The 15,211-nt window shown below is 43.5% G+C and overlaps 1 protein-coding gene across 4 annotated transcripts in view; it reads right to left on the bottom strand.

Annotated features, from left to right (window-relative positions):
• Positions 1 to 6,489, bottom strand: part of LOC118399392 (alpha-2,8-sialyltransferase 8F-like) — a 46,220-nt gene extending 39,731 nt beyond the window's left edge. For 3 of the 4 annotated variants that reach the window (XM_052472071.1, XM_052472070.1, XM_052472072.1), the window contains exon 1: positions 6,015 to 6,489. Coding sequence is in view for 1 of the 4 variants with exons in the window: in XM_052472073.1 (XP_052328033.1) it covers positions 3,476 to 3,558 (83 nt within the window). In the remaining 3 variants the exon portion in view is untranslated. Of the gene's footprint in view, positions 1 to 3,475; positions 3,574 to 6,014 lie in introns of those variants that run through there. The other variant, XM_052472073.1, reaches the window with a different exon arrangement.
• Positions 6,490 to 15,211: the final 8,722 nt, after the last annotated feature.

Genomic DNA, 15,211 nt, shown 5'->3' with positions numbered 1-15,211 from the left:
CAGCGGGTGTTGAGTTTGACACGTGACTACAGTTTGCATTGAATTGGAGGGTCATATCGACCCCACAAGTGAACAAAGTGAAAGTTCTTCACTATCTCCCTCGAGCTAATTCGAGGGTCGAGCAGGCAACATTTATGAATTGGACAATGATGGCAATAAAACTGCATCCAGTTTTGACAGGGATTCTCCCGGGCAATTTAAAAAAAACATTTGGTCTACAAAATATATAATTCAAGGATTATGTTTAAAATGTTCATAGAAGTGTGGTTCATTTGTATACATTTTACGGTTTCTAAAATCTATTGTTCAAAACAAGCTGTTCAGTTACCTACTGCTCTGCCATCAGCGACTCCAGGTGTTTGGCCTGTCCCTCAGTGCTTGGATTGCATAGCCAGCTATTACATTGCTTGGTATAGGAATGACTGCAGCAATGAGATTGCAGCATTTCACCATATTTTCACAGCACAAAATAAAATGGACCTTCCTGGGGGGTGTTGAAATGAAGGCCCAGGTCTTCTGGGTCTGCTTTATCAGGTACTGAACAGATGGCGCTAAAGAGGAAATTGCAATGAACTTGTAAACACAATCATTACAGTCATTAGTACCCTGGGACCTGAACATCCACTGCCTGTCAAAAGTACAGAGGGATACAATTGTTAGGATATTCTCAGATTTGGTAGGACAAAAACATCACAGCGAGCTCATCATGCTTGTGACATTATGCTCGGTAGCTATCCCTTAGTTAGATCATTTGTGTTCAGTTGTCGCTTGTTTGCATTTTCCCTCTGTTTGTGTGGCCATGCACTTGGGACCTGGCTGCTCACTGCTCATTCTAAAAATATCACTTTTGGTAGGCTAATCAAAAACATTGAAAGCATGTGCAGCAGTTGTGGTTCTGTTTTTACATGCAAACGTGAAATTGGTGTATTTATGCAGTTGTTGAAATGCACAGATCCCTTTACTGGTTGTTTCTTTGGGAAGATGTATAATTTGAAAACTTGGGTTAATAATTCTGTCTTGCTGCTTTGTTGACAATAGAACCAGGTCGACAAGGCGATCATGTCTAGCAGTGTACAGGTCCTTGTATGAACAGCAACCATGCACAACAGACCATTACTTTTGAATCATGTAAAATACAAAATGGGTCATGGTTCGCAGGGTACCACACAAACAAATTGTTAGTTTGTCAAACTTCCCCTCTGGAATAAATAAAGTACACACACATTCATTTCCAGGTCAACATAAAGCTCACTGGGCAAAAACTGGTTGAATCAATGTTGTTTGCACGTAATTTCAACAAAAATGCAATGTGATGACACTGAATCAATGTGGAAAACAGATTTGCAAAAAGTCATCAACATCAGGGAAGTGTCTTTTTTTCACCTAAATCCAATGATGGTGATTTGTTTTGTTGATTTCACATTGAATTCACGTTAGTTGACAACTCATCCAAATGTAAATCAAAACTAGATGTTGAACTGACTTCTCTGCCCAGTGGGAGGAGAGCATACATTGGTGAAGTCAATCAAAGATCTATCTGGTTTATTACAAGTCGCAACAGGGAGAGACCACCAGCACAACATTTTAAATGTAACCTTGATTTAACTTGGCAAGTCAGTTAAGAGCAAATTCTTATTTACAATGACGGCCTACCCCAGCCAAACCTGGACGACACTGGGCCAATTGTGCGCCGCCCTATGGGACTCCCAATCATGGCCAGGTGTGATGCAGCCAGAAGCAGAAAAAAATTCTAACTGGCATCTTGGAGGCAGGTCCATCATATCCTAATGAGACAGTACCAAATACTCTGTAAACACCAGCCCCGGGAGGCTTGTGTGAAACCCAAATAAAAAGATAGTGACTTTTATCAGCTGCAACAGAATCACAGTGTTCACAGAACGTTGTTATCAATACAACATAATAGTGAATAATCATTGCATCCTCGGTCCTTTTACATCCAGTCTGGCGTCAAGCATTATCAACAGATACGAGAATAATTCATAACATTCAGCTTCAAATCTAGTGACCATGAACACGCACCCTGAGTGTCACAAACAGAACATTGGAAATTATGTGTATTACAGAAAGTCCAAATATTCTAAACATTGTGTTGATCACTAAACGGAACAAAATTATACATGCAACGTGTTTCAAGAGCTGAAATAAAAGATCCCAGAAATTTTCCATGCACACAAAAAGCTTATTTCTCTCCAATTTTGTGCACAAATGTTTACATTCCTGTTTGTGAGCATTTCTCCTTTACCAAGATAATCCATCCACCGACAGGTGTGGCATATCAAGAAGCTGATAAAACAGCATGGTCATTACACAGGTGCACCTTGTGCTGGGGGCAAGAAAAAGCCACTCTAAAATGTGCAGTTTTATCACACAACACAATGCCATTTATGTTAAGTTGAGGGAGAAAGCAATTGGCACGCTGACTGCAGGAATGTCTACCAGAGCTGTTTCCAGATAATCAAATGTTAATTTCTCTACCATAAGCCGCCTCCAACGTAATTTTAGAGAATTTGGCAGGACGTCCAACCGGCCTCACAACCGCAAACCATGTGTATGACGTCGTGTGGGCAAGCGGTTTGCTGATGTCAATGTTGTGAACAGAGTGCATCATGGTGGCAGTGGGGTTATGGTATAGGCAGGCATAAGCTACGGACAACGAACACAAATACATTTTATCGATGGCAATTTAAATGCACAGAGATACCGTGATGAGATCCTGAAGCCCATTGTCATGCCATTCATCCACCGACATCACCTCATGTTGCAGCATTATAAGGCCTCATGTCGCAAGATTTGTACACAATTTCTGGACACTAAAAATGTCCCATTTCTTCCGTGGACTGCATACTCACCAGACATGTCACCCATTAAGCATGTTTGTAGGTGAGTGGGACAACATTCCACAGGCCACAATCAACAGCCTAATCAAGTCTATGCGAAAGAGACTTGTGGCACTGCATGAGGGAAATGGTGGTTTCACCAGATACTGACTGGCTTTCTGATCCAAGCCTCTACCTTTTTTTGGGGCATCCGTGACCAACAGATGCATATCTGTATTCCCAGTCATGTCAAATCCATTGATTAGGGCCTAATGAATTTGTTTCCATTGACTGATTTTCTTATATGAACTTTAACTCTGTAAAATCTTGGAAATTGTTGTGCATTTATTTTTGTTCAGTATAAATCCCTTTTAAAATTTCTCCATTACACACATGGCATTTTGGGATCCTGAGTGGCGCAGCGGTCTAAGGCAGTGCTAGATGAGTAACTACAGTCCCAGTTTTGATCCCGGGCTGTATCACAACCGGCCAAGATCGGGGGTCCCATTGGGCGGCGCACAATTGGCCCAGCATCCTCAGGGTTAGGGGAGGGTTTGGCCGGAGTAGGCCGTCTTTGTAAATAAGAATGTTAACCGACTTGCCTAGTTAAATAAAGATTTAAAAAAATAAAAACGTACCTTTGGTGTTGGTAGTAGTCTATGAGCGTAATAGACAGGAGAGTTCCAGAGCAGACCAGAATGAATAGAATCAGGTAACGCATTGTTACAACATGTCACAGACTGAATGACAGCATGACAACTACTCTGTTGGCCCATCAGGGAGGGATAGAGGGAGGGAAGAGCAGCCTGGGTCTCCTAGACTATACGTAACATAGTAAACATAATTCAGGGACAATTAAATTACTATAATATGTTACGTTTGGTATGGTTACATAAGACAGAAGGTTACTTAAGTCAAATACGAAAGTAGGGTGGTTTGTCGGGCTGGATGGGTTGGCATATTACGTGAACGTCTACCAACCCAATTGGCAACTTTGCAACTACTTACCAGCAACTTTGCAACTACTTACCAGCTACTTTGCAACTACTTAGCAAGTTAGCCTACTTTAACCTTACGCCTAATCTTAACCCCTTACGCCTAATCTTAACCCCTAACTCTAACCCCTTGACTAGTTAACGTTAGCCACAACAAATTAAAATCCATAACATATCATACGTTTTGCAAATGTCTAACATATTTTGTGAACTGACATTTGTACAATATGCTATTCGTAACATGCTATTCACAATATGCTTATTCGTAACATCATATGAACTGTAATTCATAACATCTCTTATGAAATGGATGATGGACATTCACAAATTAATACACACCATACAAAAAGGTAACATATTATACTAATTGGAGTGTACCGGATTTAGATGTACTATTTTACATTTACCCCTGACTCCAGGTTGGGAGGAGTTGGAGGGGAGGGAGGAGAGGTGTGTGTGTGTGTGTGTGTGTGTGTATATGAGTACCACAGTAGGAGTGATAATACCAATAAAACCTAGCGGTCAAACAAGGAAATGGTTTCAATCGGTTTTCCACCATTCATTTCTCCCATAGGGGATTTTAGTAACACTAAAAATAAAGGCTGTGTTCCGTGTAGGCTTACACCGGCGTGATGTTTTAATAACCATGTATATCTCTCTAGTACAAGGTGTCTTTTATCAATCAATTAGCTTGGATTTCTGTTTGCAGCGTCCAAACCGTTTGGGCTAGAATTAAATGGTGGGAACCTGGTTACCGAGATTTATTGCCCAAAAGTATGAGCACCTTCTCCTCAAACATCTCATTCCAAAATCATGGGAAATAATATAGAGTTGGTCCTCCCCTTTGCTGCTATAATAGCCTCCACTCTTCTGGGAAGGCTTTCCACTAGATGTTGGAACATTGCTGCGGGGACTTGCTTCCATTCAGCCACAAGAGCATTTGTGAGGCCAGGCAATGATGTTGGCCGATTAGACCTGGCTCGCAGTCGGCGTTCCAGTTCATCCCAAAGGTGTTCGATGGAGTTGAGGTCAGGGATCTGTGCAGCCCAGTCAAGTTCTTCCACACTGATCTTGATAAACCATTTCTGTATCATGGACCATCGCTTTGTGCACAGAGGCATTGTCATGATGAAACAGGAAAGGGCCTTACTAGAAGGCCACAGTTATTTGCAACGCACACTACAGAGTTCCAAACTGCCTCTGGAAGCAATGTCAGCACAACAATTGTTCGTTGCGTGATTCATGAAATGGGTTTCCATGGCCTAGCAGCCGCACACAAGCCTAAGATCCACATACACTACAGGACCAAAAGTAACTAATTTCGGTGTAGTCTTGTGTATGTTTGTGTCAAACAAGCAAACCTAATCCTATAATAAACTTTGCTTGTTATTTATATCTCTGTACCGTTTCCCTATATTGGGCCTAGAACCTGTAACGTTTAGATGTTACAATTGTAATATAAAATTGTCTAGTTTTGCTAAGGTGTTATCTGTTGCATTGATCAGAACTGTTGAACAGCAGTAGATGGCCCGTCGCAAACCTGTGAATGAATGTATGTATCAATCACATTTTATTTTCGCGTCAAATCGCCAATTGGCAACCCATCCCTTACGGGATTAATTGAAACAAACAAACATTACAATACTTCACAGCGTCTTGATCTGGTTGAGGTGTTCCCCTCATTAAACAGTAACTGGCGTAGTCTGGTAGTTGTGAGATTGTTGGAAACTATCAATAACAGACGGACGGGAGGGTGGTGTGGCAGGTGCTGCTTCTCCTCAAGATGCTGTTATTTTATCTAAAGCCGGTGTACACCGACCCCAGCTAAGTGACTCATGCAAAGATTTAAAGCGCAAGTATGCGTTTTATCTTCAGTACATTGCCACGATTGTCAATGATGTAGCTTCTCTACCGATAATCTCAGTGCGTCCTTGCTCATCTACTGTCCTTGAATGCCGCCACCACCACCCCAGACAAACACATTAGTTCACCGTTCCACGAGAGCGGACAGTACACACCATACCATAATGTTCTGCATAATGGCCAAGTCTACCTCGCTCCCTATTCGACTGAATCGCTTATGAGTAACAAGCACAAGTCCAACATATATTGGAAACTCACTACTCTCCGGGGATGTGCAACTCAACCCTGGGCCGAACACCACTGAGTAAGCGATACTCACCGGAGTTGAAAGCAGTGGATGGCCGTGTCCTCTAATCACCGCGGAAGTGGGTGAACGTTATGGTCCCATGATTTATCTCGAGTCATCCGGGTCCAATATTACATTTAGCACTCCAAACATATCCAAGTCGCTATACGCGATACCCACGCATGTTTTTACTTAGTCCCCCGCATCCAGTGCAAGCGGAAGGGATAGTTAATTGCACTACTGAACTGCCCCTAATCAAAACGGCCTAAACACAGAAAATGTAACTTTTTTCAATATGTCAATAACTCTCGAGTAATCTGGGACCCGCGAACTAAACCCAAGAGACTACTAGGGGGGCACTTGAACATTCGCAGTGCCATTCCAAAAAGTGATACAATTCAACATCTTCTCACAGATTCCAACCTTGACTTCCTCTGCCTCTCAGAGACATGGCTCCATAAAACCTCTCCATCTGCTGCTTTGATTGTGCCTGGCTACAATGTTTTCAGGGGAGACAGGACTGAAGGAAGAGGAGGGGGTGTGATGATTTACATTAAAGAACATATCCGATGTAAACAAATTGGGTGGTCATGTGATAATGAACTAGAATGTATTGGCCTGAACTTTACACTGTCTCCCCAAATGTCTTTTACCCTTATTGGAATGTACAGGCCACCTTCCACCAAAAGTGTGTTTTTTGATCAGTTTAATAACATGCTTAGGGAATGTGACTTTGGGAAAGAGGTCATCTTAATGGGAGATTTTAACACTAATTATGAAGACAAGTCTTGTAAGAAAACCCTGAAATGGGGAGCACTAATACCTTTGACCTTATGTAACGGATGTGAAATGGCTAGCTAGTTAGTGGTGGTGCGCGCTAATAGCATTTCAATCGGTGACGTCACTCGCTTTGAGACCTTGAAGTAGTGGTTCCCCTTGCTCTGCAAGGGCGGCGGCTTTTGTGGAGTGATGGGTAATGTCGTTGCTTCGTTGTTGATGTGTGCAGAGGGTCCCTAGTTCGCGCCCGGGTAGGGGCGAGGGGACGGATTAAAGTTGTACTGTTACACTTACACAGCTAGTTAAAGGGCCGACCAGGTTGACTTGTTGTTCTAAAACACAGATTGATTTGGTGTTCCGTAATAAACCAGTGTGAATAAATCATTCAATGTGGTTACTGGGCTGTCTGATCATAATCTGACACATACATCCAGAAAGTTTTCCAAGAACAGGTTTAACCTCTACTGTTAGGTATTCTGAGCTGATCAGGCTTTCTAACAGTGAATTTAATTATTTTGGAAACGCAATTAAGGGAATTAACTGGAATGATCTCTTGTCCTATACAGATGTGGAAGCTGATAGTCAGGTTTTTCTATACACAATCCAGACTACAATAAATGCCTTCCTAAAGAAAATCAAATCCAAACCTGGCCAAAAGAGCACTCTTCCATGGCTAAATGGAGAAATCTGGATACTGATGAAAGAATGAGATCATGCTCTAAAAACAGCCCTAAAATCCAAATTAGAACATGACAGATGTACCTTTACCATGCTGAGAAATAAGGTGATGAAAGAAATCAGACAGGCCAAGGCAAACGTTTTTATCAATATAATTGGTGAAGCAAAGGGAGAATCTAAAAAAGTTACAGGGAAAGATCATAGTAACACTGCAAAAAGAGACAGTATAACACAGGATGCAGTCGATTCCTACTTTGCGGACTCTGTCAAGGTACTGACACAGAACCCCTCCACTGGTTTGTTGGGCTCAGTGCTAGTGAATGACACTCAACCTGTCTTCATCATAAGGGAGGTTTCTGAGTCAGAGGTGAACAAGGTGATTAGCTCACTAAAGAACTCTAAAGCCAAAGATGTGTTTGGGCTGGACTCTACCTTTCTTAAAAACTACAAAGAGTCACTCATTGGCCCAACTACTAAGGTCACCAACACATCTATTGGTCAGGGGGTGTTTCCAAGGGTCTGGAAGTCGGCCATAATAACGGCCATCTTTAAATCAGGTGACCCTGCTGACATGAGTAACTACAGGCCCATTAGTATACTACCTGTGGTGTCGAAGGTTACTGAAAAGTGTGTAGCAGAGTACCTTCCTCTGATGCCTTGAGATGGATGAAATCATACCTCGAAGGTAGAACCCAGTGTGTCAGAGTGATTTAATCACTCTCAACTATGATGTGGGCGTGTCCCAAAGGTCAATACTGGGGCCTCTCCTGTTCAGCCTGTACATTAATGATCAAAGAGCAAACAACAGGCTGTACAAGAACTCACTACTGTAGTGGTCCAGGTTACAAAGTGGCTCAGAGACTCATGTTGGCATCTCAATGTGAAAAAAACAGTCTGCATGTTCTTCACAAAGAGAGAAACTGATGCCACTGAGCCAGATGTCTATGTGTCAGGGGAGAAGCTCCAGCTGGTATCCGATTTGCAGTATCTTGGCATCATACTTGATTCCAACCTCTCTTTTAACAAGCAGGTGAAAAGGGTAACTCAAATAACCAAATTCAACTGAGCTAATTTCAGATTCAAACGAAATGGTTCTGCTCACACTGCCCTACCCTATGCTCTGACCTCTTTCTCCCCTCTCTCTCCAGATGAAATCTCGCGTCTTGTGACGGCCGGCCGCCCAACAACCTGCCCGCTTGACCCTATCCCCTCCTCTCTTCTCCAGACCATTTCCGGAGACCTTCTCCCTTACCTCACCTCGCTCATCAACTCATCCCTGACCGCTGGCTACGTCCCTCCCGTCTTCAAGAGAGCGAGAGTTGCACCCCTTCTGAAAAAACCTACACTCGATCCCTCCGATGTCAACAACTACAGACCAGTATCCCTTCTCTCTTTTCTCTCCAAAACTCTTGAGCGTGCCGTCCTTGGCCAGCTCTACCGCTATCTCTCTCAGAATGACCTTCTTGATCCAAATCAGTCAGGTTTCAAGACTAGTCATTCAACTGAGACTGCTCTTCTCTGTATCACGGAGCGCTCCGCACTGCTAAAGCTAACTCTCTCTCCTCTGCTCTCATCCTTCTAGACCTATCGGCTGCCTTCGATACTGTGAACCATCAGATCCTCCTCTCCACCCTCTCCGAGTTGGGCATCTCCGGCGCGGCCCACGCTTGGATTGCGTCCTACCTGACAGGTCGCTCCTACCAGGTGGCGTGGCGGGAATCTGTCTCCTCACCACGCGCTCTCACCACTGGTGTCCCCCAGGGCTCTGTTCTAGGCCCTCTCTTATTCTCGCTATACACCAAGTCACTTGGCTCTGTCATAACCTCACATGGTCTCTCCTATCATTGCTATGCAGACGACACACAATTAATCTTCTCCTTTCCCCCTTCTGATGACCAGGTGGCGAATCGCATCTCTGCATGTCTGGCAGACATATCAGTGTGGATGACGGATCACCACCTCAAGCTGAACCTCAGCAAGACGGAGCTCCTCTTCCTCCCGGGAAAGGACTGCCCGTTCCATGATCTCGCCATCACGGTTGACAACTCCATTGTGTCCTCCTCCCAGAGCGCTAAGAACCTTGGCGTGATCCTGGACAACACCCTGACGTTCTCAACTAACATCAAGGCGGTGTCCCGTTCCTGTAGGTTCATGCTCTACAACATCCGCAGAGTACGACCCTGCCTCACACAGGAAGCGGCGCAGGTCCTAATCCAGGCACTTGTCATCTCCCGTCTTGACTACTGCAACTCGCTGTTGGCTGGGCTCCCTGCCTGTGCCATTAAACCCCTACAACTCATCCAGAACGCCGCAGCCCGTCTGGTGTTCAACCTTCCCAAGTTCTCTCACGTCACCCCGCTCCTCCGCTCTCTCCACTGGCTTCCAGTTGAAGCTCGCATCCGCTACAAGACCATGGTGCTCGCCTACGGAGCTGTGAGGGGAACGGCACCTCAGTACCTCCAGGCCCTGATCAGGCCCTACACCCAAACAAGGGCACTGCGTTCATCCACCTCTGGCCTGCTCGCCTCCCTACCACTGAGGAAGTACAGTTCCCGCTCAGCCCAGTCAAAACTGTTCGCTGCTCTGGCCCCCAATGGTGGAACAAACTCCCTCACGATGCCAGGACAGCGGAGTCAATCACCACCTTCCGGAGACACCTGAAACCCCACCTCTTCAAGGAATACCTAGGATAGGGTAAGTAAGGGTAAGTAATCCTTCTCACCCCCCTTCTCCCCCAACAAGATTTAGATGCAAGTGGCTGTTCCACTGGTTGTCATAGGTGTTTGCACCAATTTGTAAGTCGCTCTGGATAAGAGCGTCTGCTAAATGACTTAAATGTAAATGTAATTACAGAGGTAGGTGTCTTCCTGAAGACAAACAATGTATACGAAATGCTTCAGTCTGGTTTTAGACCCCATCATAGCACTGAGACGGCACTTGTGAAGGTGGTAAATTACATTTTAATGGCATCGGACCGAGGCTCTGCATCTGTCCTCATGCTCCTAGACCTTAGTGCTGCTTTTGATACCATCGATCACCACATTCTTTTGGAGAGATTGGAAACCCAAATTGGTCTACACGGACAAGTTCTGGCCTGGTTTAGATCTTGTCTGTCGGAAAGATATCAGTTTGTCTCTGTGAATGGTTTGTCCTCTGACAAATCAACTGTAAATTTCGGTGTTCCTCAAGGTTCCGTTTTAGGACAACTATTGTTTTCACTATATATTTTACCTCTTGGGGATGTTATTCGAAAACATAATGTTAACTTTCACTGCTATGCGGATGACACACAGCTGTACATTTCAATGAAACATGGTGAAGCCCCAAAATTGCCCTTGCAAGAAGCATGTGTTTCAGACATAAGGAAGTGGATGGCTGCAAACTTTCTACTTTTAAACTCGGACAAAACAGAGATGCTTGTTCTAGGTCCCAAGAAACAAAGAGATCTTCTGTTGAATCTGATAATTAATCTTAATGGTTGTACAGTCATCTCAAATAAAACTGTGAAGGACCTCTGCGTTACTCTGGACCCTGATCTCTCTTTTGAAGAACATTGCAAAAATCAGAAACTTTCTGTCCAAAAATGATGCAGAAAAATTAATCCATGCTTTTGTCACTTCTAGGTTAGACTACTGCAATGCTCTACTTTCCGGCTACCCGGATAAAGCACTAAATAAACTTCAGTTAGTGCTAAATACGGCTGCTAGAATCCTGACAAGAACCAAAAAAAATGTATCATATTACTCCAGTGCTAGCCTGTCTACACTAGCCTCCTGTCAAAGCAAGGGCTGATTTCAAGGTTTTACTGCTAACCTACAAAGCATTACATGGGCTTGCTCCTACCTATCTCTCTGATTTGGTCCTGCCGTACATACCTACACGTACGCTACGGTCACAAGACACAGGCCTCCTAATTGTCCCTAGAATGTCTAAGCAAACAGCTGGAGGCAGGGCTTTCTCCTATAGAGCTCAATTTTTATGGAACGGTCTGCCTACCCATGTCAGAGACGCAAACTCGGCCTCAACCTTTAAGTCTTTACTGAAGACTCATCTCTTCAGTGGGTCATATGATTGAGTGTAGTCTGGCCAGGGGTGGGAAGGTGAACGGAAAGGCTCTGGAGCAACGAACCGCCCTTGCTGTCTCTGCCTGGCCGGTTCCCCTCTTTCCACAGGATTCTCTGCCTCTAACCCTATTACAGGGGCTGAGTCACTGGCTTACTGGGGCTCTCTCATGCCGTCCCTGGAAGGGGTGCGTCACCTGAGTGGGTTGATTCACTGATGTGGTCATCCTGTCTGGGTTGGCGCCCCCCCTTGCGTTGTGCCATGGCGGAGATCATTGTGGGCTTTACTCAGCCTTTTCTCAGGATGGTAAGTTGGTGGTTGAAGATATCCCTCTAGTGGTGTGGGGGCTGTGCTTTGGCAAAGTGGGTGGGGTTATATCCTTCCTGTTTGGCCCCGTCCGGGGGTGTCCTCGTATGGGGCCACAGTGTCTCCTGACCCCTCCTGTCTCAGCCTTCAGTATTTATGCTGCAGTAGTTTATGTGTCGGGGGGCTAGGGTCAGTTTGTTATATCTGGAGTACTTCTCCTGTCCTATTCGGTGTCCTGTGTGAATCTAAGTGTGCATTCTCTAACTCTCTCTTTCTTTCTCTCTCTCGGAGGACCTGAGCCCTAGGACCATGGCCCAGGACTACCTGACATGATGACTCCTTGCTGTCCCCAGTCCACCTGGCCGTGCTGCTGCTCCAGTTTCAACTTTTCAACTGTTCTGCCTTATTATTATTCGACCATGCTGGTCATTTATGAACATTTGAACATCTTGGCCATGCTCTATTATAATCTCCACCCGGCACAGCCAGAAGAGGACTGGCCACCCCACATAGCCTGGTTCCTCTCTAGGTTTCTTCCTAGGTTTTGGCCTTTCTAGGGAGTTTTTCCTAGCCACCGTGCTTCTACACCTGCATTGTTTGCTGTTTGGGGTTTTAGGCTGGGTTTCTGTACAGCACTTTGAGATATCAGCTGATGTACGAAGGGCTATATAAAGAAATTTGATTTGATTTGTAGCAAAACTGTACTTCAAATCTATGATACTCCCCCAATTAACATACTGCTTGATTAGTTGGGCCCAAGCTTGCTGTACAACTTTAAACCCCATTCAGTCTGTCTACAAACAGGCTCTCAAAGTGATTGATAGGAAGCCCAATAACCATCCTCACTGTTACATCCTCAGAAAGCATGAGTTCCTGAGTTGGGAAAATCTTATGCAATACATCGATGCATGTCTTGTATTCAAGATCCTAAATGGCCTAGCTCCCCCTCCACTTAGTACTTTTGTTAAATAGAAACCCCAAACCCATGGCAGCAGATCCACAAGGTCTGCCATGAGAGGTGACTGCATAGTTCCCTTTGCTTTTCCTAATCTTCTTTCTCTGTGAGAGCTTCCCATGTCTGGAACACACATTGCACCTTCACAAAAAACATGAAAACATGGCTAAAGGCCAATCAAACGTGTGAACATAATCCCTAGCTGTGTATTGCCGCTTTCCGTGTTGTCTGTAGCTTGTGAGGTGTGGAAAAACTGTTGCTTTTTGTTCTGTTGCTCTGTCTGCGTGCTACGTGTTGCTTGTTCTATGCTGCTCGGCATGTGCTCACTGCTCATTGCTTGTCTGTATTGTTATTGTAATTGTTTTTAATGACCTGCCCAGAGACTGAGGTTGAAAATTAGATGGCTGGCTAAAACCTGGACTTTTACTGAAACGTTGATTAATGTGCAGTGTCCCTGTAAAAATACAAATAAACTCAAATCAACCCTAGATGGCAGGTGTTACTACAATATACTACAGTAAATAATAGTTATGTCTGCAAAAACACTACAGGGAATATTACAGTATACTAGTCATGTCCGGCAAAACTTTATAGTAAAAACTATTGTAACTAGTCATGTGTGCAAAAACACTACTTGTGTTTTGGGCCATTTGGCCCCAGGTGACAAAGAGCACATTTGAGTGAAGGGCCTAAAATTGTACTTGTACTAATAAAACATGGTAATTTCTTATCAAGAGGGGAAAAGTAAACATTCTTGAACTGTAGGCTACACATTTGACATTCAATTGCGATTGTGTTGAATTTTGAATCAAATTATAATTTATTCGAATTAAGTTATTTAAAGTTGCACAAATTATCGTGTTTAAAAAGAAAATGGTGTTCGTGGTTAGGCTGGTATTGAAAAGCAACATTTTCTATGTTGTGTTGAGAGCGGAGATTTTCCATTTATTTGTAGAACAATGCGATAACACTCAATAGTGAACCTTCATATTTTCTTACAGGACTACAAGGCCAGTATGTCTACTGTGGCATATTGTACTTCGTTGTGGAAACAATGTCTGATGTGGTAGGGAGAGTAATTTCTTATTATTTGGAGGTCGTTATCTTAACCAAAGAAACGTATGCAAAGTGCTTTGTTTTATAACATATTTTAAAAAATGGTCTTCCACTTGCTGCATTCCAAATCACTTTCATTTACAATGTGGTAATAAACAGTTGGTCTTCAATAACTTTATTTTAGCAGAAGAGTAGCCTCGATGTAGGCATAATTTGTCAAGGTAATTGTCTGCAAATAAACATGTTACTAAATCATCATAATTGACAGGCTAGGGTAATTGTACCTATTAAGCCCAACAAAATCTAAGTTGACATTTCTAACTATCAGGTATGAAGTTGAGACCCAGATGGAGACAACGTCGAATTAACAATTGTTTAATAATCCAACAGGGGCAGGTTATAGACAGGTCAAGGCAGGCAAGGGTCAGTAAACCAGAGGTGGGGCAACGGTACTGGACGGCAGGCAGGCTCAGGGGCAGGCAGACTGGTCAGGCAGGCGGGCTCAGACTCAGGACAGGCAAGGGTCAAAACCAGGAGGGTGAGAAAAAGAGAGACTGGGAAAAGCAGGAGCTGAGACACAAAACCGCTGGTTGAATTGACAGACAAGACAAATTGGCAACAGACAAACAGAGAACACGGGTATAAATACACAGGGGATGATGGGGAAGATGGGCAACACCTGGAAAGGGGTGGAGACAATCAGAATGACAAGAACAAATATTAAGACAAATATTTGATAAAATATGTGAAAAGTCCAGACTGGGCTTAATGGGTACTGAATGTACCCTTTAAGCCCATGGGTTTTCCAAATAAGTCCACCTCTTGAATAATCAGTTTAAATTAACTTCCAAATGTTCAAACCTTAAACTGATATTTCTTATGTAAAATTATATTATCTCCCCTAAAGTTATTAAAATAAACGTATCATTACTATTCATTATACAAGTAACACTCATAACAAGGGTGTGTCCAATCATATCCACAGAGATCAATGTGGACTTTTGTTCTTACCAACCTGTTAAACAAATCAACTAATCATAGACTTCAACCAGGACATAAGTTGAATCAGGTGTATTATTCCTTGGCTAGAACACAACCCTGCACCCACACTGGCCCTCTGGATAAGAAGCTGTGCATAAGACCATAACACCACACAACTTTCAATTAATTATCTGAACTGATTCACATTTGCTGTCATGTTATTCTTGTTAATTAGTTGAACTTGTCTTTCTAAAAACTATCTGAAGACTATATCAAATCTCCCACTCTAATGTATTAAAAGGGACAGGTGGAGGACCAAAAAATATAATCAACAATATGATCAACAATATCTCAATCTTCTATCCCTGATATCCCTCAATAATATGCACGACTGTAGTTTGTGTTTTAATCAACT

The sequence above is a fragment of the Oncorhynchus keta genome, chromosome 20 (genome assembly GCF_023373465.1).
Source record: "Oncorhynchus keta strain PuntledgeMale-10-30-2019 chromosome 20, Oket_V2, whole genome shotgun sequence".
Taxonomy (NCBI): domain Eukaryota; kingdom Metazoa; phylum Chordata; class Actinopteri; order Salmoniformes; family Salmonidae; genus Oncorhynchus; species Oncorhynchus keta.
Note: the sequence above shows the minus strand (reverse complement) of the source record. Positions and strands in the feature narration are given on the sequence as shown.